Source organism: Ictalurus furcatus, chromosome 13 (assembly GCF_023375685.1).
Source record: "Ictalurus furcatus strain D&B chromosome 13, Billie_1.0, whole genome shotgun sequence".
In the NCBI taxonomy this organism is placed as follows: Eukaryota; Metazoa; Chordata; class Actinopteri; order Siluriformes; family Ictaluridae; genus Ictalurus; species Ictalurus furcatus.
In genome coordinates, this window is record NC_071267.1 from 15,365,540 (window position 1) to 15,393,314 (window position 27,775).

A 27,775-nucleotide genomic window follows, 5' to 3' on the forward strand; every position below is an offset into this window, starting at 1 on the left:
CTGGTACAAAGGGAATGGTGGTGAGACAATACCAGCTAGTGTGAGAGAGAGTGTGTATTATGAATTGTGACGTTGGAACCAAGTTGTCTTTCATCCATAATTCTGATAGTCTGTCCTACTTTCCTTTTCAACTTCTCTTTCCTTCTCTTTTACAATGCACACACACAAACACACACACACACACACACACAGATTATTTAGACACACAAACAAATACTCCATTCTAAGCTAGACATTAGCCAGTAGACAGTGAGATAGTGAGTAGGGGCTTGTGAGAGAGAGAGAGAGAGAGAGAGAGAGAGAGAGAGAGAGAGAGAGAGAGAAGGGAGGGAGAAAGCTAGAGGCAATCCCGCCCATTCTTGCCCTAGTCTTATAAAGGACCTCAAGAATGAAAAAGACCTGCTGAGAAGTGCAAGCCAACAACTTAGGAAACAGAGGGAGAGCCAGAACAGGAGTGAGAGAGGGAGAACGAAGAGAGGAAGTGAGAAAGGACTTTTTAAAAAAGGCTGTACAAATGGATGAACAACAACAACAAGGTAGGGTATTCACAGCCTTTTCCATGCATACTTTCCTGCATATCTGGCTGATAAAATGTAATCATGATTGGTTGGGGAAAGACCACAAAAAGCTGGAGGTTAAGTTGAGGTTTTCAGGTTTTGCTTTGATCCAGATGGTTTACAGATGCTTTCGCCTGGTTGGAAAAAGACTTGGTAATGGTCATATCAGAGCACAGGATGTATATCTTATTTAGATGCTATAATGGCTAAGGCAAGTATTTTGGACAGGATGTGCCTCATTCAGTATAAACCACTATCTGAGAATTCACTAAATATAGGAATTGGACCAGCTTTTTCACACACAAAAGCACACATAAAAGCAAAAAAAAAAAAAAATTAACACAAGATCAGTGGAAAAATATTCAAAGGACATAGAAAGTTTGTATCTGCCAAAGAATACTTCAGCACATAGTTCTCAGGCTGTATCAGTGAACCTGCAAGTCTGTGAGAAACTAGTATGTGCTATGGAAGCTACTGGAATGCTTTGCACCCAAGCATTAGCATTAGGAAGTCTCAAAGACATTGAGGTGCATCACTGGGTGCTTGATTTAATATTGTCTTTCCATTAGGGTCAGATGAGCCGCTAATGGAGGTTATGGATCTCCTGTAAAGGAATGCTTAAAACACTGAATGGGCCTCTAAAGTGTCCATACTTGGCTGCTTTGTTCTGTACAAACAATTGTGGCTGACAAGGAGTCTGGGAGGGGGTGGGGAGGTTGCTTTATTGCCTGAAATGAAGTCTGAGATAGTAACTGTATGGGTCTGAGGGGAGAATGAGAGAAAAGACCATTATGTAACTTAGAGGTTCACTTTGCTAGTGCAGACCATCTGGAAACCAAGCAAGCCCATGTTGCCAAGACAGATTGCTGGCAATGTTTCCAACTAATGTACATAGTAAAGTGCAGACAGTTAAAAAAGGATATTAAAATGGCATTAACCTAAAATGGGACGTATTGAATGACGTATTGGGAGTACATTTACCATTCTTATGTTACAGAATAGATCTAGTCACCACCCAATATCCATCAGTAAGCCCCTTGTTTTACTGTTCTGGGGAAACCACACATCCGGGCTCTGGTCCGTGGGCTTCCCTTATTATTCCAGTCATGTGTCAGTTGAGGAAGTCCCCCAAGAGAGGCCTGAGTGATTCCCTAACAGCTATCGTCGTTATTTATGACAAGCAAGGCTTCCCTGCAAGAGAGGAAATGCCTACAGACAAGCAAAGTCCATTAAGAACAACATGATTAATGATCAAAATGAATGTATACTGCCAATTATAAGCTTATGGATTACATTAAAAAAAAAAAGAATGGATGGCTGGGTTTGTCAAATATAATAATACTAACAATTATTACAATAATTAATAATGATAATAATAATAATCATTGTTGTTGTTATTATTATTATTATTATTATGATTATCATTATCATTATTATTATTATATACACACTCACTGGGAACTTTGTTATGAACCTGTGCACCTACTCATTCATGCAATTATCTAATCATCCAATTAATTATCTAATCAATGTGGCAGCAGTGCAATGCATAAAATCATGCAAATATATGATACATGATGTGAGAAGTCGACAGAGAAAGGCCAGACTGGTTTGAGCTGACAGAAAGGCTACAGTAACTCAGATAACCTCTCTGTGCAATTGTGGTGAGCAGAAAAGCATCTCAGAATGCACAACATGTTAAACCTTGAGGCAGATGGGCTACAAAAGTAGAAACCACATGGGGTTCCACTTCTGTCAGCCAACAACAGAAAGCTGAGGCTGCAGTGGACACAGGCTCATCAGAAAAGGACAGTTGAAGACTGGAAAAACATAGCCTGCTGAGGAACACAGATGGTAGGGTCAGAATTTGGCACCAACAGCATGATTCCATGGACCCAAACTGCCTTGTGTCAAAAGTCCAGTCCTGGTGGAGGTGGTGTAATAGTGTGGGGAATGGTTTCATGGCACACTTTGGGCCTGCTTACACCAATCAATCATTGCTTGAATGCCACGTCCTGTTTGAAAGTTGTTGCTGACCATGTGCATCCCTTCATGGTCACAGTTTTCCCATCTTCTAATGGCTACTTCCATATGTAAATGCACCATGTCACAAAGCAAAAGTCATCTCGAACTGGTTTCATGAACATGACAATGAGTAGTATGTGCAACATTGGCTCATAATGTGTAGCGTTTTAGTGTTATAGAGCTGCGTGATATGTAAAGTCACATCTTTGACATTTAGTTTGACATTTTAGGCGATAGTCATCAGGTTGGTTAAGGCTGTTGCTCTCGAGCAGAAATGAAGTTTTATAATATAACAAGATTTGACCTCACTGTTATGATAAAATAATGTAATCATTTCCTGTGAAAGCTGACAATGTGCTCTTAGACTACTGAAAACGGTTGTTAAAACACTAAAAGCTTCAATGCAGATAATAATTGACATTATACATTATAATGTCTATGTACCTGAAAGCTTAACAGCAGTTATTCATAAGCTACATCATAACCCATAATTACATGCAGCTATACAACATAAGCTCAAATATGAGGGGGGAAAAACCTCTAGCAATGGCAACTCATGAAAGTATTGTTTCATGTACAACTCATTCATATTAACTGTGACACTCTTATGAGCTACATTCTGGTACTAACCTGCTCAGAAAAACAGTATGTGGAGGGACCAAAAGCTAAGCTAAGGAGCCTTTAGCCTTTAGTAACTATACCTTTGTTAAGGTTGAGACTGAAATTACAAACACATACAAAGGAAGAATTCATATCACAGGCCTTCCATTTCCAGAAATGTAAGTGATTCCTCAGAAAAATGAAAGCCATACCATATAAATGTGGTGACCGTGGTGATGTGATTCAGTGAGATGATGTGATTCAGTGTGTACAGTAACTCTCCACCCAGAGTTTCCTATAGAGGATGTTTTATTGTACAAGAGTGTCTAGGAATCCTTATCCTGGCATTGAGTGATAAGACAAATGGAGTGTCCCTACAGGGAAGTGAGGCACTGTGAGTTGTATTTTGAGTTAAACATGATTGATCCTGTTGGTTTTGAGCACTGTAGTATTGTTGAATGAATGACTTTATCACTGATGGCTTCATCACCAATGAGCTATTTCAAATCCTGAGAGCTCAGAATATCATAAACAGAGGGACTTATTTTTTTTAATGACTTGGTGGCATGCCCTTTTTAGCCAAAGTAAATTTGAAATGTGTTCCTTTTAGGTATCTGATGACAAGAAAAAGTTTTTAAATTAAACGTACAACCACAATTCCGAAAAGTTGGGACAGTATGGAAATTGTAAAAATAAATAAATAAATAAATAGATAAATAAAGGGTCTTTTGAAAATTCAATTCACCCTGCACTATATTGAAAACATATTATTAACACATTGTTTGATGTTTTACTTTGTAAATTTAATTTATTTTTGAAAATATACACTCATTACAAATCTGATGACTGCAACACACTCCAAAAAAATTGGGACAGTCGACTGTTCACCACTATGTAACATCACCTTCACTTTTAATAACACTTATTAAGTGTTTGGGTGCTGAAGACACCAGTTGGTTAAGTTTAGCAAGTGGAATCATTCATCCATGAAGCATTTCTTCAGCTGCACAACTGTTTGGGGCCTTCGTTGCCTTATTTTGCACTTCATAATGCGCCACACATTCTCAATCGGACACAGGTCAGGACTGCAGGCAGGCCATGCTAGCACCCGCACTCTCTGCTTATGCAGCCATGCACTTGTAATCAGGGCGTAATGTGTTTTGGCATTGTCCTGCTCTGGATGGCAGCATATGTTGCTCCAAAATGTGTACATATCTTTCTGCATTAATGGTGCTCTCACAGATGAGCAAGTTACCCATGCCACGGGCACTGACACATTCCCACACCATGACAGATGCTGGCTTTTGGACCTGACGCTGATAACAGCTTGGATGATCCTTTTCCTCTTTGGCCCAGCCTTGCCCTTTACGCACATAGATTTGACCGGATTTCTTGAATCTTTAGTTATATAATTAATATTTAAATTATATAAGTTGAAATGCCCAAAATCCTACTCATTTGTCTTTGGGGAATGTTGTTCTCATAGTGTTGGATTATTTGCTGACACATCTGGCAGATTGGCGAGTCTCAACCCATCCTTGCTCTTGAAGAACAAGGCCTTTTTTGGAGGCTCCTTATATACTATGATTAGACGATTGCCTCATCACATCACCTTTCACATCACCTTCTTATTTCAACTTCTCACATCGCTATTACTCCTAAATTGCCCCTGTCCCAACTTTTTTTGGAATGTATCGCATGCATCCATTTCAAAATAAACATTTACCTTAAAAAAAAAACTATGCAGTTGATTAGGTACAACATCAAATACCTTGTCTTTATACATTTTTTGTTTAAAATCAAGTCAAAGTACATTTACAAATCACTCCTCTTTCTTTTTGTTAGCATTTTCCATACTGTCCCAACTTTTTTAGAATTGGGGTTGTAACACAAAGTTATTTTATTTTGTTGTTGAGACAAGGCTATTGTGCTTTGATGACATCATGGAAAAGCGGAAGGGGGGTTATGTTGCATGTGTAGCCTGGTCTTGCAGTCATTAGTCATTTCAAAGCCAGACCACACAGCACAGACGTGCTGATTTCCTCTAACCACACAACAGTTACTCATCTGACATTCTCTATCAGAGCAGGCATTTGTCATGTTTCAAATAAATATACCTTGTCCTACGTTAAATAAAATTAGCCTAAAGCAAAGATTTGCAAGTATTCTTGGTTAGGGGACATGTGAGGAGAATTAAGAGCTAGAAAAAGATGTCTAAATACAGCTGCCTTAATAAATTATTATTTGTTTTAAAAAATCAACATCAGCCACCAGAAACAATTTCCTGTAATTAGAGAGGATTGTATTTCTCAATTTAATTTTGTCCATCTACAGCATTTAACCACTTGTTTGAAAGCAAATCTAAATAGAACACAAATGCTAACATCATATTCTTAAGTGTGACCATATGTAGTCACACGTGGCCATGCAACATGCACCTCAAACCTCACATGACAGACTTTTTTCTAGACATTATTTTTTTTAACTGTCAGCACAACTATTGCTTGTGTCTCTTAGTAAATGAAAGAATAATAGCCAGGTTCAAAAGTAGAATCTTGCAAGGTTTCTTTTCAGCCTGGCTTTATCTGAAATGTGATTTGTTTTTTTGTTTTTTTTAAAAAAACAACAGTGAATTAGTCACTGATTAGATATGACAATAAGAGCTTGACATACCTGACATAATTGACATACATCTTCATCACTGGTGACATCACTCATGCACAAACCTTTGCTATTCAGTCTTTTATTACATCTTGAAACAGACAATGTGGTGAATTATAACCTTTTCTTATAACATTTACATTAAATGGGGTATTTAGCTCCATCACAGGTCCATAACATTTCTTTCTAAATGTCCAAGATTCTTTTAAACTCACATGATGACCCAGTAATAAAGCAGAATGATGAGATTGTAGCCTTTTCTTATAGTCAAACTGCTTGACTCAGGGTAATTGCAAAGTTAAGTTCAGTGACGATGTTTGTGGCTAAAACACTTGACACAAAGTGCAGACAAAAGCAGATAATGCATGGTTCTGTCAGGCTGACAAGCAGATTACTGTAATGTGTTGGCTCAAGACCTCATGTTTGGCGAAAAGTACCTCATAAACATGCACTGTCATCTAAATAATCCCTATATTCATGTTATTAAAAATGGTTTAACCTCCATTCATTACAATGTAATCAACTATCCAGATGCTGTGTACCTCCTTCCTCTCCTCCTCCTCTCTCCAGCTCATTACAGATACTGTGATTATGTAGAAACTGAATTACAGAGCTCAAATATATTTATCTCAATGTACCAATCCTCATTAAACCAATCATATTCTCCTAAAACGTCCACTCTATGAAATCCATCCTCATTGTCCGCAGTTTGCAAATCCAGCTCTCAACCAATGGGTGGAAAAAATGACCACTAATGACCTAGAGACAAACAAACAATCTTCTAAACAATCTTCTGAACAAATGCATTTGTAAGTTCCTATTATTTTCACTAATATAAAAATTGCAATTATTTCTTTTACCACAGTCAACAATGCTAACAATTTATATATTAAAGAATGGCATGTTATATGTTTTCTCTGCATAGCTAGTGTTAATGTTGAAAGAAGGTAGTTCCTCTTATAGCTTATTTTGTAATAGCTATGCTTGTTGTTCCCTCACCAGCTTCTCTTTTTTCTCTTCCTTGAGGCTAATAAGACAAAAGGCGTCTTGTCATGACACAGAGAAATCCTTGAAGTATTACACAAAGTACCTCTGACTGTTTCAACTAAATAACTATCTTTTCACAAACTATACCGTATCAATTATTCACATTTTTTAAATTGTTTTTGTGGAGCATCTGCAACACAGGTCCCTGTGTAAACTGTTACTATAGAAATAATAACATATTAGAATGAGCATATTGAGATAAGACTATGCAGTCAGTACTACTCTCAGAGTAGCTGAGAGTTCATTTTATAATGAATCAATGCTTCTGGCCAATCAGAATTCAACAGATGCTGTGGTGCAATAAATAATGTGAATGTTTCTTTATTTAACCATAAAGTATCATATTTGATCCATTGCAAATAAAAGTGTGTATTTGTTCTTGAAGAGCAAAATAATTCAGTTCCTCTTTCACAATATTCTCAGACCTTTGTAGATATTAAATGTCAATTCAAACTGCTGCTCTAAAGTAAATCTTTCCATAAAGATTTGTTCTATATAATATGTCAAGGACCATTAATCATAACAGTGTCATGGCCATGACCAGAGTTAACTCTAAATGTCATAACAGAGAGCATGAAAAATGTCTAAATACATTTTAGTAAGAGTGTTATTGTTATATAAAACAAACTGTTTGTGCAATGATAAAACTTTCCAATTTCAGTCATTAGTGCTTTAAAGAACTCAGATTTATTGCTAATAGATCCCCTTAACTGTAATCCTACACACCTATAGAAGGTATAAAGCAGGATTTACTGTTATTTACTTTGGACACAGTTATACCACAATCTATGGCTTGCACTACCTCAGCCAAATGAGGATAAGTACAGACAAGCCTCACCAATGATGCATATATCCGGCTATGCCTGCTTCAATCCTAGACACCCCAGCTTCAGTACAGACTCTCTTTGCACGTTCTAAGACACAGTGTGGTGTGGATTGCAAAATTCATAGGAACTACAAAAGCAAATTGTTGTTAATGAAATTACAGGAAACTATCGTAGGATACATAGCTCATTGAGGGCAGAAGATCACCTCAGAGAGGGTGAGTGTTTCCTCAGTTCTGTTACAATCTAACTGTAAGACTTTTTATATCAAACATTAGTTTGTACTAAAAGTGTATGTCAGAAAAAAATATTTTAAAAAGTTCCTCTTCTGACTGAATATTAGATTAATACGTAAGTTCATACATGCTTATTTGTTTTCACTGTCTCTATAGTAATGGCTTGTATTTCCTGAATAAACTTCAAGCTGACGACTTACAAAGCAGGAAACGTAGAGAGTTGTTACTGATCTGGAACTGATGTTTCCTGGAATTTACTGGGAACTTACAGTTTCAATAAAATAATGCTCCCTCTGGCATCACACTGCATGCCTTTGGGATACATGATAGTGATCTAGGAGAAGATCATGAAGTTTGAGTAGCTACACATTTTCAGAGAAGCAAGTTTGTATCTAAATACAGAAGCTTTGTTTCTATTTGTTTTAAATACCGGTTGAAAAAGCAAATGTATATAATAGATTGGTTCAGTTCTAGACTCTGATTAGATGAGCCACGTTCAAAATCATGTTAAAATCCTTACACCTGTGACCACATAACAGTAATTGAATTTTGTATTCATGCAGCAGGATTTAAACAACAACAACAACAAAAAGGTACACTACAGCCATCGTTGCCTGTAATGCTGCCTAGCAACCATTTACTTACTGTTAAAACTACTTGTGTGGTGGAAGAATTGTTTATTGTGAATATCATTAAAATAAAAAATTCATTGAACAATGGATTTTATCATATTGGTTTTGTCACTGGTTTATAAAAGCAATAAGTCATTTGAGGACATGTGTTACAGGTAAAGGGGTTTTAGGCAAGGACACCATTAGCTGTAACACTTGCCCTTGAATGGCTTATAGCTATTATTGAAACCAGTGTATTTCCAAAAATATCATCATGTAATATCGTAGACTTCTCATGTCAAGACCTTTAGAAATATTTTGAATAGTTGTCTAAAGAAACATGGTGACACAGTTATCTGCTTACTGTTAAAAAAATAATGCTTAGTAAGTGTTGATCGTTCAAAACACAGTGCTACATGGCACACTGTTATTGGTAAGTATAATTTTTACAATTTAAAAAAAAAGGAGTGGAAGAACTTGAGGATAGGTTGCCTGTAGCTCAGATTGTAGTCACAAGCTGAAAAAATGGCTAGCTCTATATGTTCTAACATATAGAGTTCTGTATGGTCTAACATGTATGAGCCGAGAAGGAGACATTTGAGAGATGGCTGTATGACGGCAGTATTTGCCAGAAATACTGCAACATATGACTTTGTTGAGAAATCTTGCCATAAATGTACACATGCCAAGCTGGTATAGATGATGTTCTCACTGTCGTTGGCAGTTAGGAAGTGTGAAATAGAACAACCATTTCACAATGATGCAGTAAATTATGATCAAACTGAAGTTAGTTGCCTAACATTCTGAGGGAGCTCGACAGTAAATTGTAACATGACATTTTGATAGTTTGTTCAGAGTTTGATTTTTCAGGTTCTTACTTGATATACAATTAAAAGCAGCCTTTAGGGACAAACTGTGTCATTAGCCCTGGTGAACAGCCCTGCTGCTGATATAACAATAGTGCCAAAATCTAAGATCTAGTTGTATTATTAGAGAGATACAGCCATAGTCATAACACACAATTTATTAGTTTATCATGTGGTGTTCCTGTGGTGGGGCTAAACCCATATTGCTGTGGAAGAAACATAGTTGGACCAAGGTTATATTATAGTTATCCATGCCTATGGATCAATATTAGGCTGACATAAGGTATTCTGACTGTGTCTTTTATGACTTAGTTAGATTAATTAAATATGTTTAGTAATAGTCCTGATATTGCAAACATTATTTAATTCCATGAGAATTTATTTATTTATTTATTTCAATTTATTTGATTTAAAACAGAAGGCTTGGAGTTTTCTTTATTATGCTAATAATCTTTCCACTAAGCATTATTAATTATATCATAATTATTATTGAATTGTGTTGAAATCTATGGGTCTGTCACTGCTTGGTTTCTGCTCAGTCTACTCAATGTTCTAGGAAGAAACCCAGTGTACTCTGGTTGTTTAATAACTGTCTGCTAAAGTATGTGTTTGTGCAACTCTCTAGGCTTGGCAGATATTTTATATACTTCCAAATAAAGCCTGCTTGTTCTGTCTTATATGTGCTTGATTTTCAAGTAACTTGCTTGTGGGTGTGGTGATTATACCATGATGCAAACGTCCATCCATCCATTTTCTATACTGCTTATCCTACTGGGTCACAAAGAACCTGGAGCCTATCCCAGGGAGCATTGGGCACAAGGCAGGGTACACCCTGGACGGGGTGCCAATCCATCGCAGGGCACAATCACATACACATTCACACACCCATTCATACACTATGGACACTTTGGACATGCCAATCAGCCTACCATGTATGTCTTTAGACTGTGGGAAGAAACCAGGGTACCCGGAGGAAACCCCCGCAGCACGGGGAGAACACGCAAAGACTATATAAGATATTGCTTTGAAATCTCCCTGATGTAAATAGATCTATTTTAAACAGCAGTTCCAAAGGGCAAACCTGATCCAGCATGTAACTGTACTGGTGACTACAGTATGTGTCCTACAACACTGACTTACCCTTATTGAGTTAAGAATGCTGATATCAAGTAATTGTTCTCATTTCTCATACATTGCAACAGTTGCAGCATATGTTGTTTGTTGTGATGTGTTACATTCATAGCTAAAAAAAAAAATACTGTGCAGTGAAAAATCTGTTAAGACTGTGAATGAGATTTTCTAGAATAAATAAAGGATGGTGTCTGGAAAGAAAAATAGAGCAGGAGATACATTAATGAATAGGACAGTGATTAAAAGGAAGTAAGGCAGGCTGTGATAAGGGTGGACCATTGTCTTTATTACAGTTAGGTGCCCTATTGCCATGGTTTAGACTGAGATTAAAGGCTTTAACTCATTTTTTTAATTAGGTTTTGTTTTTTTTGGTTTGTCTTGTAAAGTAAACACAAATTGTTTGGCAACTTAATGGAAATCTCAAAGTTCCAAGCCTTTGGGGCTGTACTGAAGCATGAAATGATAATATTGAACAAAGCTTATAAAAACAGAACATTAATTTCCCAGCTAGCAGCCTCTAACACAGAGCAAGTGTATGTAAGTGTTTCCATGGCCATAGCCCATTTCCTCTTAATGGACTTTCTAACTTTGTGCCTAGCTTCCTGTACTAACTGAATGTAGAACATTGCATGTCCTTAAATTGTTCTAACACTTTTACAAAAGTGGGCCATCCATGCACTAGTGACCTTGGTGTGTGGAAGGGTTTTGCAGTAGACTCACAGTAGCCATGCTGTGTGAACTTACGTTGAACCCGGAGTAACCTAAATAATCAGATGAAGGAAGTCTGGGTTATGAGAGCAGATGGGGATCCCTGTTTTACCCAACTATATCTAGCAGAATGACTTATTGTTAAGATCTTTAAATGCATTTTGAAACAGATTGTACAATGCTGATCTTAATATTCAGCGATATCAAATTCTGCAGTAATGGGAACTGCACGAATGACATCATTCCTAGGTGTTGCTATGGTAGTAAGTGAGTAAACCTCAGGAGAAAAAAATATTGCTTGCTTTAGTTTTTGGAATGCTTTAAATGGCAAACCCGTGGAAATGTGACTATCAGATGCACTTTGCTTACACAGCTGCAGAAAGAACATTAGAAACTTCTTGATACAAAAAACCTTTTCTAGAATATTTCTAACCCAATGCACACTACAGTTTCTGATTGATCATACACACATAGCTATTAGTGTAGTCAGTGTGATCTTTTTTTAATGATATGCTGTGAAAAATCAAAGGCTAAACCAAATCAAAAACACTGCAAGACACTTCAACCACTTGTCTAAACAGTGGAGAGCAGCAGGATCTGATATAGAGGAGACTTGCAAACAGAATAATAGCTCATGCCTTGTATGATTTTCCACAAAGCTCATAGTCCACATAAATGTATACAGGTGTCTCTTTTCAGAGCTTCCCCCACTATTCTGTTTAAACAGTGAATTATTTCAACATTTATTATTTCAATTTGGCATCCTAAGTAAACCATAATGTGTTTGCATTTGAATCACAAGTTTACAGTTTTGGTTATGAACAGCTGGCATCAGTCCTTCTTGTCTCACTTTCTTCCTTAGAAATGAAAGTCAAGAATTCGTGGCACAGGCCGCAGATCATCGTTGTCACTGCGCTTATTGCAGTGGGAATCATCATAATGGTGGCCATAGCAGTAGTACAACACAAACCTCTAAATCAGAAATACAAGGTATGAAAGCTGAATTAATTTATAGAATTCATTTGTACTTTGTCAATTATTCAAACAATATAGACAAAAATTCACAGATCATATTTAATGCAGAATTTCTGCATGTATACTTGCTGAACCACATGCACAAGGCCAAATTTACAATTCACATATATAATAATTTCCCAAATTTGTCACTGTGCTAATATTACCAAGAGTGATTTTATTTTAAACAACAGGAGCAACAGATAAGGAGCTACAGTTTGAGTGTGACATGCTCTGGCAGATCATTGTCTTGGTGCATTATCCTGATTTTTATTTTCCCCCTTTTCTTTTTCATACTGTCTTTTGCAGTATGGGATAGTCCTTGATGCAGGGTCTTCCCACACATCTGTTTATATCTACGAGTGGCCAGCTGAAAAAGAGAACAACACTGGCATGGTTCAGCAGAAACATTCATGCAATGTAAAAGGTAAGAGAGAACACTAGATTTATTGGCAGTGTCCAAGGGAAAGGTCATCCATCTTAATTAAAAGGTTGCATTCTTTCCAATAAACAAATTATATCCTAGCAATAATGCATCCACAATGTTGCAATTGTGTCTTCCATAGTAAAAATGCTCTGTGTCAGAGTTTCCTTGAATAAGTAAATCACTCTTCTTTGTAACTGACTCCATTTTAAAAAGGCAAAGGGATCTCCAGTTACTCAGGGACTCCACATAAGGCCGGTGAGTCACTGAAGGAGTGTATGGATGAGGCCAAGAAGACCATACCTAAACACAGACACCAAGAAACCCCTGTATACCTGGGAGCCACAGCAGGCATGAGACTACTCAAGTAAATATTTCTTAATGTTATCCAAATATTTAAATAGAATCATAAAGTTTAGTATACTTTAGATAATAAGGGATGTTTGTGAATAATTTAGTTTTATGATTCTTGGCAGATAAACGACTACTCATTCCTTTTTAGTGATCTACTATAGAAGGGTAAAACAGGGTTTGTTGTTACACTTGCTTAGTCTGGCTGCTGTATTTCTTGAATCAAATAACTGACAATTGTTAACCTTATATCTAATAAAAACCAAGAGTTTCCTGCACTAAATGAGTAGAACATTATAAAATGTGTTTATTTGTATAATGAGATTTAAGGTTGTACATTTGTGATAACCAACCTTACCATGGTCTTGGTTGTCACAATTGATATTGAGAAATAATTTACAGTAATTTACTAAATTCAAAGTTATTTATTGAATTGATGTTTTGGGGTTTTTTCAAAAGTCAGATTCTTGAATAATGTGGATATTGGAAAAATGATTTTCAATTAATTACGATTCATTACGATATACTATTGTACATATTAAGACGTTCATGCAATTTATATGTGTAGGCTACATGTACATACTCTATGCATTGTGCATTTATAGTTGCAGGATCATTTTACATCCTACTAAACATGTTATATTAAAAACAAACAGTATACTAAGTATCAGTCCTTTGCACACATGTAATCTTCACACATGCACAATACAGCTCTACCCTATACTGTCAAGGAACACGTGCACATGCACTTTTAAGAACAGCGGCACAGCGGGTAGTATTGTCTCCTCACAGGTCCAAGTTTGTCTCACCACAGGTCCAAGTTTGTCTCACATCAACTCTCTTGCGGCCGGCGAGAAGATGTCTTCTGCCCATATAACTATTTTATTCTCAATATTTTTAAACAGAACCCATAGTGTACTGGATATATATGTGCTGTGACAACCAACCCATGTAACAACCAAACCCATTCTTCACTTTATTATTAATATACTAAGGACACAATTCGTGCTGTTTTTGCTCTGTACACCAGCACACTGGATTTCTAAATTAAAAATGACCATGAGGTTGCAAGACAGAATGTCAGCTTTAACTGAGAAGAATGTAAATTTATTCTAGGTACGCTATGGGTGTGTAATGCTGGTGAAACTAGTTCACTTCAACATTTGCTCATGTTCAACATTTGATGATGTGTCTACCATTGCCAACAGCAGGATGAATTCTGAAATTTATAAATGTTTATATAGTCTTGCATATGCTGTAGACCATGGTGTTACAAGACAATGCTGTTAAGGCAAGAATGGAACTATTCAGGGCCATAAAAGTACAATATTATTGACTGGTCAAATTATCTGACCTAAGCATGAAATTACTGATGCTTCCAAAATAAGAAAGAACTGAATGTAGCTAGTAAAGCATTGCCCAGCAAGATTCACAGTGTCTTTATTATTATTATTATTATTATTATTATTATTATTATTCAATTCCTTTGGTCCCCATGGACTATAGGTAAAATTTTATGATCCTTATATAAATGTAAGCACCCTTCATGTTAAATCCACTGTGCTGGAGTACAATGCAAAACAGCAAAATGTATAATTATATGCAATCACTTAATGGTGCTGTAGATACACCAATAGATAACACAGTGTGTCTTGTTAAGGATGGACGATAACACTGCCTCCGAAAAGGTGTTGAAGTCTGTGGCGACATCTCTTCAGACTTATCCATTTTCCTATGAGGGAGCTCGTATTATCAGTGGCCAAGAGGAGGGAGCTTTTGGCTGGATCACTGTCAACTACCTGAGTGATAACTTCAGAAAGGTAGAGCAGACATTCCAGTGTTCCAGAATTTTTATTACTTAGCAGAGCATAAGTAAACCAATTAAGTGTTGTTGTTTATTATGTATACATTGTATAATAGAGTACACTTTGCATGCTAGTCTAAGGATGCTACTATATTTGTATTAAAGTGTGTGTGTGTGTGTGTGTGTGTGTGTGTGTAGGCTTCTGGGACTGTGGGAGCTCTTGACCTAGGTGGAGCCTCCACTCAGATCACCTTCGTGTCTAGGCAGGAACTGGAGTCTCCAGACAACTCTATTGATTTCCGGCTCTATGGAAACGATTATCATCTTTACACCCACAGTTTTCTTTGCTATGGAAAAGACCAAGTGCTCAAGCTTTCTTTGGAAAAGCAGATCGAACCAAAACTTGATATGGTGAGATCTTTGAGATAAATGAGAAAATGAACAACACATATTAAACCAATCTTATATTCCTGTATTTTTACGTTCTTTTTTAATGTTCTTTCCCAAGACAGATAACATAATTCTGGAGGACCCTTGTTTCCATCCAGGCTATAATGTCAATAAGAGTTTTCAGAGTGTCTTTGACAGCCCTTGTGTCAAAAAGATTAACCGTTTCCTGAGACAACAAAGTTTCATCCATAAAGGTCTTGGGGATTGGAATAAATGCCATGAAGCAATCAAGAAGGTCTTTAATACTACTTACTGTCGTTATTCAAGATGTTCCTTTAATGACATCTTCCAACCCCCTGTGGAAGGAAGATTTGGGGTAAGGACATTCAGGAAAAACATGGGGTACTTACAGTTGTGCGTAAAATGAAAGGAATACACTGAGAAATACTGTCAATATTGTGAAACATAACTGACATGTATTTGCATTTTAGGCGTTTTCTGCTTACTTCTTTGTGATGAACTTTTTAAATCTGACCACTTTCAACTTAGATGAGGCTAAAAAAAACCTGGCAACGTACTGCACCACTTCCTGGGACACAGTAAGTCCCTTTTCCTCAAACGTGAAAAAGCATTAGCCTGTTTATTTCACCATTAAACAGATTCTCATATTGAACTTGGTCCACTGTTACAGTTAAAGCAAAAACACCCAAACGTGAAGGAGAAGTATCTTGCAGAATATTGCTTCTCAGGTACCTATATCATAACCTTGCTGGAAGACGGGTACAGATTCACTAATGAAACCTGGGAAAACATTGACTTCATCAAGAAGGTATGCAAAGATCATAAAAGCCCTATGTGCCAATTTGTTTGAAAGCATGATAGATTGGGTTTAAATTCAATATCACAAAAATTGCTGATTTTGGCTGTCAGTGTGTGACAATAATGTTTTGTGTCTGTGCAGATTGGGGACAGCGAAGCTGGATGGACGCTGGGATACATGTTGAACCTGACAAACATGATCCCTGCTGAAGCTCCAGACACTCCACTCCTGCCTTATGGGGGCTATGTCATGCTCATGCTCATCCTCTCTCTCCTGATTTTTGTCTTTTTCATACTTGGTTATATATTCTTCCGCCGACCATCTGGCCCAACCCATAAAGAAATAATTTAGACTTTAACAGGCACTGACATTCTACTGTCTGTCCTTATGGAACAAATAGTTCTGAAGAACAAAACCTATGGGACTAAAAACCACTTTTTTAAGCTCTTTTTCAAGAGTTTTAAGCTCTGTGATTTAATAACAGATCAGTGTAAGACAATAGAGACTTAATACCTCATTTGAAGGAGACAAAGACTGAAATCAAGGATTTGAAATCCTGTTGAATTGGAGGAGATGATGTGTATTCACATTTCAGATTTCTACTCTTTAAAGGTTGATTAAAAAAAAATCTCAGGAGCAAAGATTATAGCTGAAATTGCAGGAGGCTGTAGAGTTCTTCTAAAAGAAACTGTGCACTGATAAATGTATATTGTGTGCCTTCAATCCTTATGAAGAACCAATAATTAATCCTTGCACATACAAAAATATTTTATTCAAAATGCAATATAACTGCCTGGCAGGAAAAGGCAGGCGTAGCAATGTAGCTCTATAGCTACTGTATGTTAAGGCCATATATAATGCACTTAAATCTGAGTAGTTATAGTATTAGTTCATTATGATGTTTCTGCAAGCACACTGTGTTTCTTTTACTGAAAGATAAGACACACCATTAAATCTGTTTAATTTTTTTTTTTGGTCTTTTTATCCAAATGTATAGTGTTTATACTGTATGTTAAATATAATGATGATAGATGTTCAAAATGACAGAATGTTTGGTCAAATGGAGGCACATTCATTTAAAAGCACTGTGTACTGTCTAATGTTATGTTATTCCTGTAACATGTACACTACAGACCAAAGGTATGGAAGCAAGCAAGTGCTTTCTGAAGCGTCAGAGGTGTTTTGCAATTAGTTAACAACCAATAAACTGCATATTTACTGAGATCGATATTAACCAAAGATTTTTCTAATAAAATTGCTCTAGTTGTACAGTGATGTACTCTCATTCTAAGGTGTTGGTTTGTTGACAGTAGTCCCTTACACACACCAGTTCCTAGTAATTTACAAATGTAAAATGATTCAACTGTAACATGATTCAGACATCATTAATTGTACACTATGTCCACTGACATTTAGTCAAATTTTGTAAACAAACAAAAAGTTACTGTTGCTTCCAAACATTTGGCATGTAGTGTACATAAAGCATATTGTATACATGTGGCATATAGTGTGTAATAGATACAGCTGGATGACAAAATATAAAGTATGTTATTAAGGTGTAGGCTCACACATAACAGCTTCAGTGTGCCTTGGCATATATGCCTCCGGAAGTGTACTGGAGGGATGAACACTATCGAACAACATTACATCAATCAGTGTTTTGATCATGGTGGTGGAGAACACAGTCTAACACGTTGGTTTGTTGACTGTGAGGGCCACAGCCTATGATTTACATCATTTTCATACTCATCAAGTCATTCTGTGAGCCATCATACTGTATATACAGTAAATATATTAGAAGCAAAGTTCCTTACATTGTTTAGTTCTTTATTTTTAGTTATTCAGCATGTCAAAGTAATAAACATCTGTCATGCCTTACAAAGGTTTACAGTGAGCCACAATTCCACAGGAATATAATAAGTACACATTGCCACTGTTATTGAAGTACATAATATGAATTATTGATTTGATGGTGTTTCATGGGTGTCCATGGGTATAATGTTTATTAGGATTACATAAAAGCCCTAAACTTCCACTATATAGATAACCAATTTGCATATATATTTTTTTCATGAGAGCATTAGTGTGAAGGCTGTGGCAATGCATTGAAATTGAAGATTAGTACTTTGTATATCTATATATGATTTCAGTCCATACATTGCCATTATATGGTATTATATTGTATTAGAAGTTCTATCTGGGTTAAGAAAGAATGGGATATTCATTAAGGTCACAATATATTCAGCTGTATTAAACATAACTGTCCAATACAAACCAAATGCAGCATAAATCATTTTCAGCTAGAACTCTGAATTATCCAAGACACTACATTATGCAGTCTTGTGCGTTGAGGCAATAAATAAAAGATGGAGTCAGTGTTCATCTCATACCTCATGTTTTGACAGTCTTTGTAAATATCAACTGAAGAAGTGCTGCATAGTTCACTCAACCAAATCTGCAATCCTGCATAGTTTATGTTTCTATGTAGGTGCTGTTATTTCAGTCACACTGATATGAATGCAGTGCTCCTCTTGTGACATGAAGCAAACATCAGCTTAAGGAGAACATGCTGTTTTAGCTTTGCAGTTTCCTGTCTTGCTTGAGTGAACGTGTAGTGTTTCAGTGTTTGTGTCTCTGCTTCCCTCTTGTGGCTTCTTCCTGTTATACACCATAGAGTGAAGCTGCAGCAGATACTGATCCCAATCCTCTGGGAGCAGCAGCAACAGGAAGCCCAGGCAGATTGTGGACATGGCAATGATACGCACGCTGTTGAACTGGATCTCACACATGTAGCGGTCTATTACTGGAAAAAGCAGGAGGAAGTGCAGCAAGGTCATAGGTGAATTTAGACCCCCTTTATACTAAGCGACTGTAATATCTGTGCAGTTACACATACACCATACAAGCAATTATAATGTAACTACTGAGGATTGTGTAAGTAGACAAATGTACCTTGACAGTTCTAACATGACATTTAGAAGTTTGTGTTAGACGGTTTAATATCAATCTGTAATTTTAACTACATTTTAAATAGACTGGAAATGCCAAAGTGTAATGTCTATATAAAATTGCACTTTAAAATAAAGTGGACAGTTCCTGTGTAAAGAGTACATAGATACAGTCACAATCAGAAATAATCTTTTTTCAAAAAAGCAGTTCGTACAAATGCAATTACACACATCCAGTCACGAGTTTCAAGATACACATGTATTTCCACAAACACGTGTATTACTGTACATAGCACTGTAATTCACCTGTAACAGTGAAAATAGGGATGTAACTGAATATGTGTACATTATCCAGAATGAAAAGTTATTGTGTTATAAATGGATACAAATACAGATACTAACTATTCTAGGGTTGTTGGGGTTTTTTTTTTTTTTTTTTTTTTTTCCATCTTACATCTGGTTTAGACTAGAGGTGTGCATCTAAGTTTTTACTTTCATGGATGTGATTAGCAAGTTTCATCTACTTGCTAGGTTCTTAATGTGTCTTTGGAGTGCAATTATCAGCAACCAGAAACCATCATTAAATTATAAATGTCTGATTTCATTTTTATAAATGTCTGATTTCAAATTATAATGTCTGATTTCATTGAAGCCGTGAAAAACAAAAAATTGATGACTAAAACACTTATATTTGACTTTTAGACAGATTTCATTGTTCTGTGCTCTAATTGAAAATATTGTAAGTATACATATTTAGTTTGTTCAAGTTCACCTGTCAGTTCTTGACTGCCTATTACAAGGTCGCTCTACAAATTCAATAGATAGTAGCCTATAGCATAAGTCAAGTGTAATAGCCTTTTGAAGCTATGTTGTTATTAATGTTATCCAGCTCCAGCAAAATCTATGATAATTTAAGTGATGTAGCCGAGGATGAGGAACTGTCAAAGCCAGAATTCCCAGACTGTGGTGAGAGTGCTAGCATTTCTGTGTCTGGGATTTTTAATTAAAATAGATATTATATTTATTTATATGTATTATATTATATTATATTTAAAATAGAAAGAAAGTAAGAAAGAAAGAAAAAAAGAAAGAAAGACTTTTCAGATATAGGCCATAACCGCTTCGGGTTTAAATGCAGTACAGTAAGTGCCATTTCATGGCAATCTAGTGTAAAATTCTTAGTAGTTACATTGTAGCTGCATTTATAGTTATATTGAAGTTACATTACAGTTGCGTGTAACAACACAGGTATTACAGGCTTTGAATTACAAAAGGCACTGCCATATTTAACAAGCAAGCCTTTCAAATTTGAGAGAAAGTTTATGGACTCATAGAGACACCCATGTCACACAGATATGAGGGCAACTCACCAGCATTAACAGGTACACTGAGGACAATGCTCAAAGAAATCAATGTAGGAAGTGTTATCAAAACACCAAAATTTATCAGGAAATTGAACACTAGGGCACAAAAAAGAAAAAACAAAACAGCATATTCACATCCCAGAATTACATATGTATAAAGCAAGTATAAGCACGATAATGGTTAATAATGGGTGACATCACAGGTCATGTGTGTATGTACATTCACATTCCAAAATGAAGGAGTAGTGCATGGTAACCTTACCCAGTAGAAGTGCAGCAGTACAACACAGACTGTGCCAAGGTATATCTCTGGGTGAGCCAAAATCCTCAGCTCCGGTGAGAATGAGTATGAGAGTTACAATGCTGACGAAGACCATGTTGGCTCCTCCAAGGACAGTCAAGTACAATGCAGCCTCACCCAGCTTGGCACTACCCAAAACCAGCCTGAAGAGTACCTGCAGAGAGAAAGATTATTCTCATAAATCACTCTGTAGTCAGTCTCAACATAAAACAATGCAGATATTTTAGTGCTTTCACATGCATATAGCACTGCATCTAGTTTTACCTTGTACAAGGCTGCTGTTGATGCAGATCCAACCACCAGGGAAATGCCAATCACAGAGTGACTGTGGAACCCATCAGCGTATGTTATCATTACTATGCCTGCAATGGCTAAAATGGCTGCAACAATCTATATGCACAGAAGAAAGATAAAGGGATTTTTAAGATTTGAAGGCAGGCTGACGGGAAGAGATGTTGCAGCTTGGTGGTGGTAACTGTTCCATAGTATCAGCTGACCACATAAGCAGGTGGTGAAAATTCAAGGATTATTATTTTTTTTATTAAATTCTTTATTATTTATGATTCACACATGAATTTAATTTAAAATATTACACTGGCTTTATCCTTGAAAAACAGCTTATTATTAGCAATTTATTTATCCTTTACTTTACAATCTGTTTATTTTTATAAGAATAAAAAATCTAAATGTGTATACATGTTAAATCTCTGTACGTATATCTCTGGCACCAAAAAGGTTACAAATACTTACAGCCCCATATCAGATTTGACCAATAATAGGGATGTATATAAGTTTCACTGCAGTCGCCATGCAGATGGGAGTACAGAAATCAGATATCTAATGACAGTTAAGATGGCGTATTTGTCCTGCATGTGAAAGGCAATGCTCACATTTTATTCTTATTCTTTAATTCAAATCACTGACAGCTGCTGGGGGTAGGGTTTGGTTAATTATGTTATGGCATGAATTGGCCTAGACCATGGGAACCAAACATGATGTACAATAAACAACCTTAAAAAAGGAGAGCTGGTATACAGATATTTAAAAAAGATATATGTAGTAGTGGCAATAATTCTGAGATATTTTTAGGCCACTTAAAAATGTTGTTGAAAGAATATTCAAAAAGTTGTCATTTAAATGACAATAGGCATAAATGCATATTAATCGGTATTTTGAAAAACTACACAGTGAAACAGAATTGTGTATTTGTGACACTGTAACAAGCCTACCAGCTATTTTGAACTGTTATTTGGTGCTGTTTTTCTGCACTTAGATTTGCTTCTTTTGCTTGATAGAAAATACAAATGTCCTCACAGTGTCAATCTCACCCTGACTCCCATGAAGCGATCACGCAGCACGATCCAGGAGATGAGGAAGATGAATGCACGGCTGCAGCAGAAGAGAGCTGAGGCATCTGTTGCAGGGATCCTGCGTAAGCCCTGCAGGTACAAGTAGCTAGTGAGCGTCCACAGCACTCCGAATGGTGCCACTACTGACAGCAGCGTTTTCACTGACAGTCCATCATCACCCAGGAACTGACAGCACTCCCTGTGTTTATACACATGCACACACACAAAACACTGTACGTCACTCAGCATGAATTTACGTAACATCAGTGTTATACACAGTCAGGACAAGTCAGTCCTTGTTAGTGCCAAGGAAATACTTTTGCATAAGTAGAGACAAAGCATCCTTTAAAGCCTTTTCAGCTGAAAAGCAAATGAATCAGATTAAAAAAAAACAGGACAAGAGCCATATCTTCTGCCTTTTCAGCTAATCATAACTTCGTCAGCTCTCTGAAGATTATCAGCCATCTCTCACCTGAAGCGCTGTCGAAAGCTCTGCCTCTCCTTGCTCCAGCACAAGTGGCCCAGATAGTATAGAGGGAAAAGGAGGCTGTTCCAGGAGGTAGAGAACCAGGTGAGAGTGAAAGGAACATTCAGTTGTCTGAGTGTCAGTTTGGCCAGCTGAGTGGATCCCGTCCAGGCCGAACAGATGCAGAGGACTACAGTGACGCCCCACAGTGCCTGCCTCAGGTGGGCTACAGTCCAGCACAGACAGCAACATACCGTCTGCTGCCTACTTGTATTCTCCACATTTATCACATTTGTCTCAATATGGCCATCAACCTTCACTTCCACCCTCTCGTTGTTTGGCTTCTCCACAACTGCAGACACAGACACAACACAAGTTTTGTGAAATGTGTGTAGAGTTTAGCTTAGCTATAGTTAGAAAACCTATATGTGGGCTGATCATTTCATACTGAGTTAAAAGGTAAGACACTATCCCCTGGGAACTTAAGCTAAGAATTTATAAATTATGATTTTAGTTATATCAAGTCAAGTCAAGTTAGTTTTTATTGTCATTCCTCTATATAGCTTGCATACAGGTACATTGGAACAAAATGTTGTTTCTCCAGGACCATGGTGCAACACAGATTGCTGCAACTATATCAGCTTATATTTATAGATATAATTATATCAGTGCCCACAATTACTGTAAATAGCATCATTATTGCAGCAGAGGCCTTTACTGTTAGTTAAATTAATTGTTTAGTTATGTACTTATTATGCCTTAATAACATCATTACAAGAATTATAGAATTATTGTGTTTGACCAGTCGTTTCCAGCTCCACCACATGTACCTGTTCATCAGGCAGAACACACTGACAAATTCTGCATGGGTACTTATTATACCAGAGCTTTATTGAGCTGTCATTGTAGCAGTCAATAATCTGAAGGACTGAGAGGCAGACAGTCCCAAGGAGCAGTCAGCCAGAGGACCAAGACACTCATCATTCTATCCCAGTGACTCCTGATACCATGCACTAAGATGTGACCTGGGCTCCTGTTCAGGGCAGGAAATAGCAGAAGCAATCATGATCAAGCATTTTGAACGTTCAGTACACAGCACAGTCACTAAAATATACTGTAAATCATTTAACATGAATTAATATCAGGACCAAATAGCAGTTCTGAGATTATATCAAATATATTCCTCTTTTGTTCTCACCAAATATTAATTTTGTATATAAGGAATGCCATACATAAGCCTCATTTAAAGCTTAAGATCATTAAAGTTCTTTTCTCTTTAGTTTTGTAACTTACAATCCTATCTTGCTTGTCATATTTTTATTTGCTGAGAATAGGAATTAACTAATAACTAGATCATTATGGCTTGTAGAAGATCTGCCTATTGTAGGCTCATCCAATAAGGTGTTATCTAAATTGACTGCATCCTTCAATCATCACCAAGAATTTTATTCTTACTTTTACTAAAGCATCTCTTATATTGAGGTTTACATTAACACTCCTCTTTCCTTTCAAGGTCAGGTTTATATCAATTGATGTGGTGGTTCTCAAAGTAGAGTCCATGAAGAGGAGTCAGGGAATCCAAGACTTTTTTAATTTATTTTGTTACAGTGTTGGAAATGCAATAGACCATTATTATAAGTTATTATATTTCCTATTGACTAGTCAGGAAGTCGCTATTAGCCTACTTCAGTGGACTTGATTGAATGGGGTTCATTACAACCTTAATAGGCCTATAAATAATGTCAACTTGAACCCAATGTGCTCTGTCCTTGGACAGTTCAGAAATAAAGAATTAAAAAAGCTCCATGGATTCTATAAATAGACAGAATATTATTGTAAACATCTGTTTAATTAGTCAAATACTAATTTGACTCATGACTAATTGAATTATGTTCATAAAAAACATCCGCCATTAGGGGGTCCATGAACTTTATTTTACAGTTAAAGGGGTCCCTTGCTCCAAAAAGTTTGAAAAACTCTGATTTAAAGTATCCTCAAGCTACAATATTGACTTGTATAATAAAAAGAAAGAAGAAAATACTTTGACATCCTACATAGGATTTCCATTCTCTACAGTTCACTAAGCTATCTATCTGCTAATTTTGTTTTTTCATTTTTTTTTTACATGTGCATAATATAAAAATGAACATCTTTAATTGTATAGCACAAATAGACTGTCTAATCTGTTACTCTGTTTGACCACTAAGTCTCGCCTCACCATCGATCCCTGTTTAATTTAGACAGGAGCCTCCACCCTCCATATTTCACCTTGCAAATCGAAAAGCACAGTCACTGCCACAGTCACAAGATCAATGCATCTCCAGAAATCTGGAGAGGTGCTTCAATAGGGCAATAGGGAACCAACTACAGAGCCATGTTCTTTAGGCCAATTGCAGATTAGACAATTGTTATGCACTCACCTATATGGAGGTATCCTCTTAATAGTCCCAAAACCCATCAGTAGATCCAGACTTAACATTCCTTACTGTTGTAACTACATGTGTTTCCTATTTCACAGTAGTTACTGAATAATTCTTAGTAATCGCAGAATAATGTGCTTTAATATGAACATTGTTTAAACACATATAGTTTACAGGGTAAACTTAGAGTAAAGGACAACTTTTAGAGTTAAAGCTGCATCAACAAGCTGTATTGCTTTACAAAATTAGCGTATTGATAAAAGTTGTAAGCTTCTCATCACTACACTGCACACACAGAGAGGATGCTGCATGAGGGTGCATACAAATCAGGCTATGCATACTTCATATATCAAGGCAAAGAGAGCAAGTGAGGCTAGGAGTCTTCCTCTACCACTGATGACTCATCAAAAATAGTCTTAGTTGCTATCTTATTTACAGTAAACTCTTTACAGTCAACTCACAGGAGAGGTAAAATAATAACATTCATATTCAGGAAACAAAGCTGAGACACAACAGTAAACAGAAAATTGCTTATGTTTATTATTATTGTAATTGGAGGCAGCTAGAAATGGTGTTATTCTGCAAACAACACACTTCATAAGTGATAGCTGGTCATGATATTAATAGAGGGGAGCTAATATCTATCAATAGCTTGACAACAAAACTATTAGGGTTGAGTAATGCATTATTTCAAAGGTGTGATTAATGGTGTAATAAGAATGATGTGGTGTAAACTACACAGTTAAAGGCAGATATGCAACTGCATTTGTGATTTCTCATTTTTAAAATGCCCCAAGTCAGTAATGCTTTACTGGGTTCATTTCTTGTTTCCTCTGAATATCAAACATGGTAAACAGGAAAGTGTTAACCCTTCCATTCAAACCAAAGAACATGAAACTTGCTAAACTGTATGCTTAGTCAACTTTTACTGCTATCTATCTTTCGTTTTGAGGGAGAAGAGTACATAATACACCTCTTTCGTGTTCACTACACCAATTATTCACATGCTCCTTCTCAATCAGGCTGCAATAATTCATCTAGAGTGTGGGTTAGAAAGAAATAAGGCCCAGGCTCACTTCTTCATACCATGCTGTGTACTTTAAGAAATGTTGCACAGAAACCCTAAATAATCCACCAAAACAGATCTCTTAACAGCAAATGAGCTAATGTGGATGCCAAAATTTAAACCATATTGATGTGCGGTATGTTTATTCTTGAACGACAAGGGTACATGTACTACCCCAGCACTTCATTACGCCATGTCTATGTTTAACCAATTACAGCCCCAAAGTGTCCATAAAGTGCTTTTCAATTTAAAACATCTACCATCTACCCCAATTTTGGTATATCCCAAATGACAAAAAGTCCTTGTAGTGACAGCAAGTCATCTTTTTGTATGGTGCGGTATTAGGAGAAGAAGGATTATTTCACATAAGCACTGGTGAAAAACAATGATACACGGACTGAAGAAACCCAGTCAAGTTATAAATAACAAGAACAGTGTGCCACTGATAAAAAGCAAGACAGTTGTAGCATATTGTTCGTCATATGTGAAAGTAGTTCTGCTTGTAACTTGTGCTTTTTACCAGAAATAAGAAAAGGATTAATCCTTTGTTTCTGAGAGAAAAGCTGAAAACAATAAGTAAAATATATTTAAGAAGCTGTTAAATGTGTCTGTTTATAATTGGCTCTGTGTGTATAAGGTATAAAAGGTATAAAACTATTCAGGCTGTGATTTATTAGTGTAGCAAATGTTTTGTGTCACTTAAATGACAAAACACCGCACTATATTAATGTGAAAAGTGCCACAGAACAGACGTACTTTGTGTACGTATTTAGGTCAATCATTCAAGTGAGCACTGTTCACATCAGTACAACAGTTGTTACAGATGCACTAATATAACACTGAGTAAAGGTATCTGGGACAATGCTGGCCTAAAACACTTCATCAAAATCACATGGGATTTGACATACTTTCCAGTCCAAACTTGAACATGAACATAGAACTTAATGGTTGTCCTCATCACATCTGTGATGTTCAATACATAGCCAGCTCCAGAATTATTGGAGCTGACAGGTGATGAAAAATGACATTTGTGATTAAATAATGTGGTAGCTTAATCTCGTGAGAAAAAAACAAATCTTCATTTGAAGTAAATTTATTTTAACAAAAAATGTAAAAAAAAATAAAATAAAAAAAGGCAAAAAAAAAGCAAAAAAAAAAACAAACAAACAAACAAACAAACAAAAAACCCTCATCAGACATATTTTAAACAAGACTTTGCCTGAGTGTTTAGTAACTCTTAAGCAGCCATTCATGACTTCCTGTTTCACTGGGGTATAAATGTGAGGTGATGCAGAAGCCAAATTCCCCTAGTCACTGGAGGCACAGCCAGAGCTTTTACAATTGGGTGGCCAGGTTAGACCCAATGATTTTATCTAGGGTGGACCAATAAATCTAGGGTGGACCAATAAATCTAGGATGAACCAATATCCATATAAAATATTATCCACATACAAGGATGGCCAAATGGGTGGCCATGATTCACTCTAGCAAGGCCACCCCTTAGTTACACTCATGCCTAGTCCCTCATCCAGATGGGGAAGATCAGTGATGAGTACACAAATGACAAGTGAGTTGTAAATCAGGAAATGGCTATTTAAAAATAATAGTGACACACCTGAAATGCATTTAAAACAAGGCAGGTCATTATTAATCTGGCTAGAAAAGGATGCCAGTTTATGCACAGTGAAGAGGATGGTCAGAGAAGCAACAATTTCTCCAAGAATCATAGTTGGAGATTGACAGAAGATGGCACCATTTTGGAGTAACCAAGTCAACAGATCGACAATTAGAT

At 36.5% G+C, this 27,775-nt stretch overlaps 2 protein-coding genes across 3 annotated transcripts in view; one reads left to right on the forward strand and one right to left on the reverse strand.

The window, feature by feature from the left end:
• Nucleotides 1–18,444, forward strand: entpd1 (ectonucleoside triphosphate diphosphohydrolase 1). 2 transcript variants are annotated; one of them, XM_053640016.1, is made up of 10 exons: nucleotides 16–536; nucleotides 12,129–12,256; nucleotides 12,590–12,707; nucleotides 12,921–13,071; nucleotides 14,716–14,875; nucleotides 15,058–15,270; nucleotides 15,368–15,625; nucleotides 15,741–15,848; nucleotides 15,941–16,078; nucleotides 16,211–18,444. In XM_053640016.1, the coding sequence occupies exons 1-10, from the start codon at nucleotides 515–517 to the stop codon at nucleotides 16,418–16,420; spliced, it is 1,506 nt and encodes a 501-aa protein (XP_053495991.1). In that variant the 5' UTR covers nucleotides 16–514; the 3' UTR covers nucleotides 16,421–18,444. The 2 variants fall into 2 exon arrangements, with proteins under 2 accessions (XP_053495992.1, XP_053495991.1); XM_053640017.1 differs by lacking the exon at nucleotides 12,129–12,256 and having other exon boundaries at nucleotides 1–536.
• slc35f3a (solute carrier family 35 member F3a) overlaps nucleotides 18,444–27,775 on the reverse strand; it is an 11,291-nt gene continuing 1,959 nt past the window's right edge. Inside the window, exons 3-8 of the mRNA XM_053640019.1 lie at nucleotides 22,504–22,849; nucleotides 22,011–22,230; nucleotides 20,947–21,072; nucleotides 20,644–20,836; nucleotides 20,388–20,477; nucleotides 18,444–18,872 (exon numbers count right to left, since the gene is read on the reverse strand). Of these exons, the coding sequence (XP_053495994.1) occupies nucleotides 18,625–18,872; nucleotides 20,388–20,477; nucleotides 20,644–20,836; nucleotides 20,947–21,072; nucleotides 22,011–22,230; nucleotides 22,504–22,849 (1,223 nt within the window). The 3' untranslated portion in view covers nucleotides 18,444–18,624. The remainder of the gene's footprint in view (nucleotides 18,873–20,387; nucleotides 20,478–20,643; nucleotides 20,837–20,946; nucleotides 21,073–22,010; nucleotides 22,231–22,503; nucleotides 22,850–27,775) is intronic.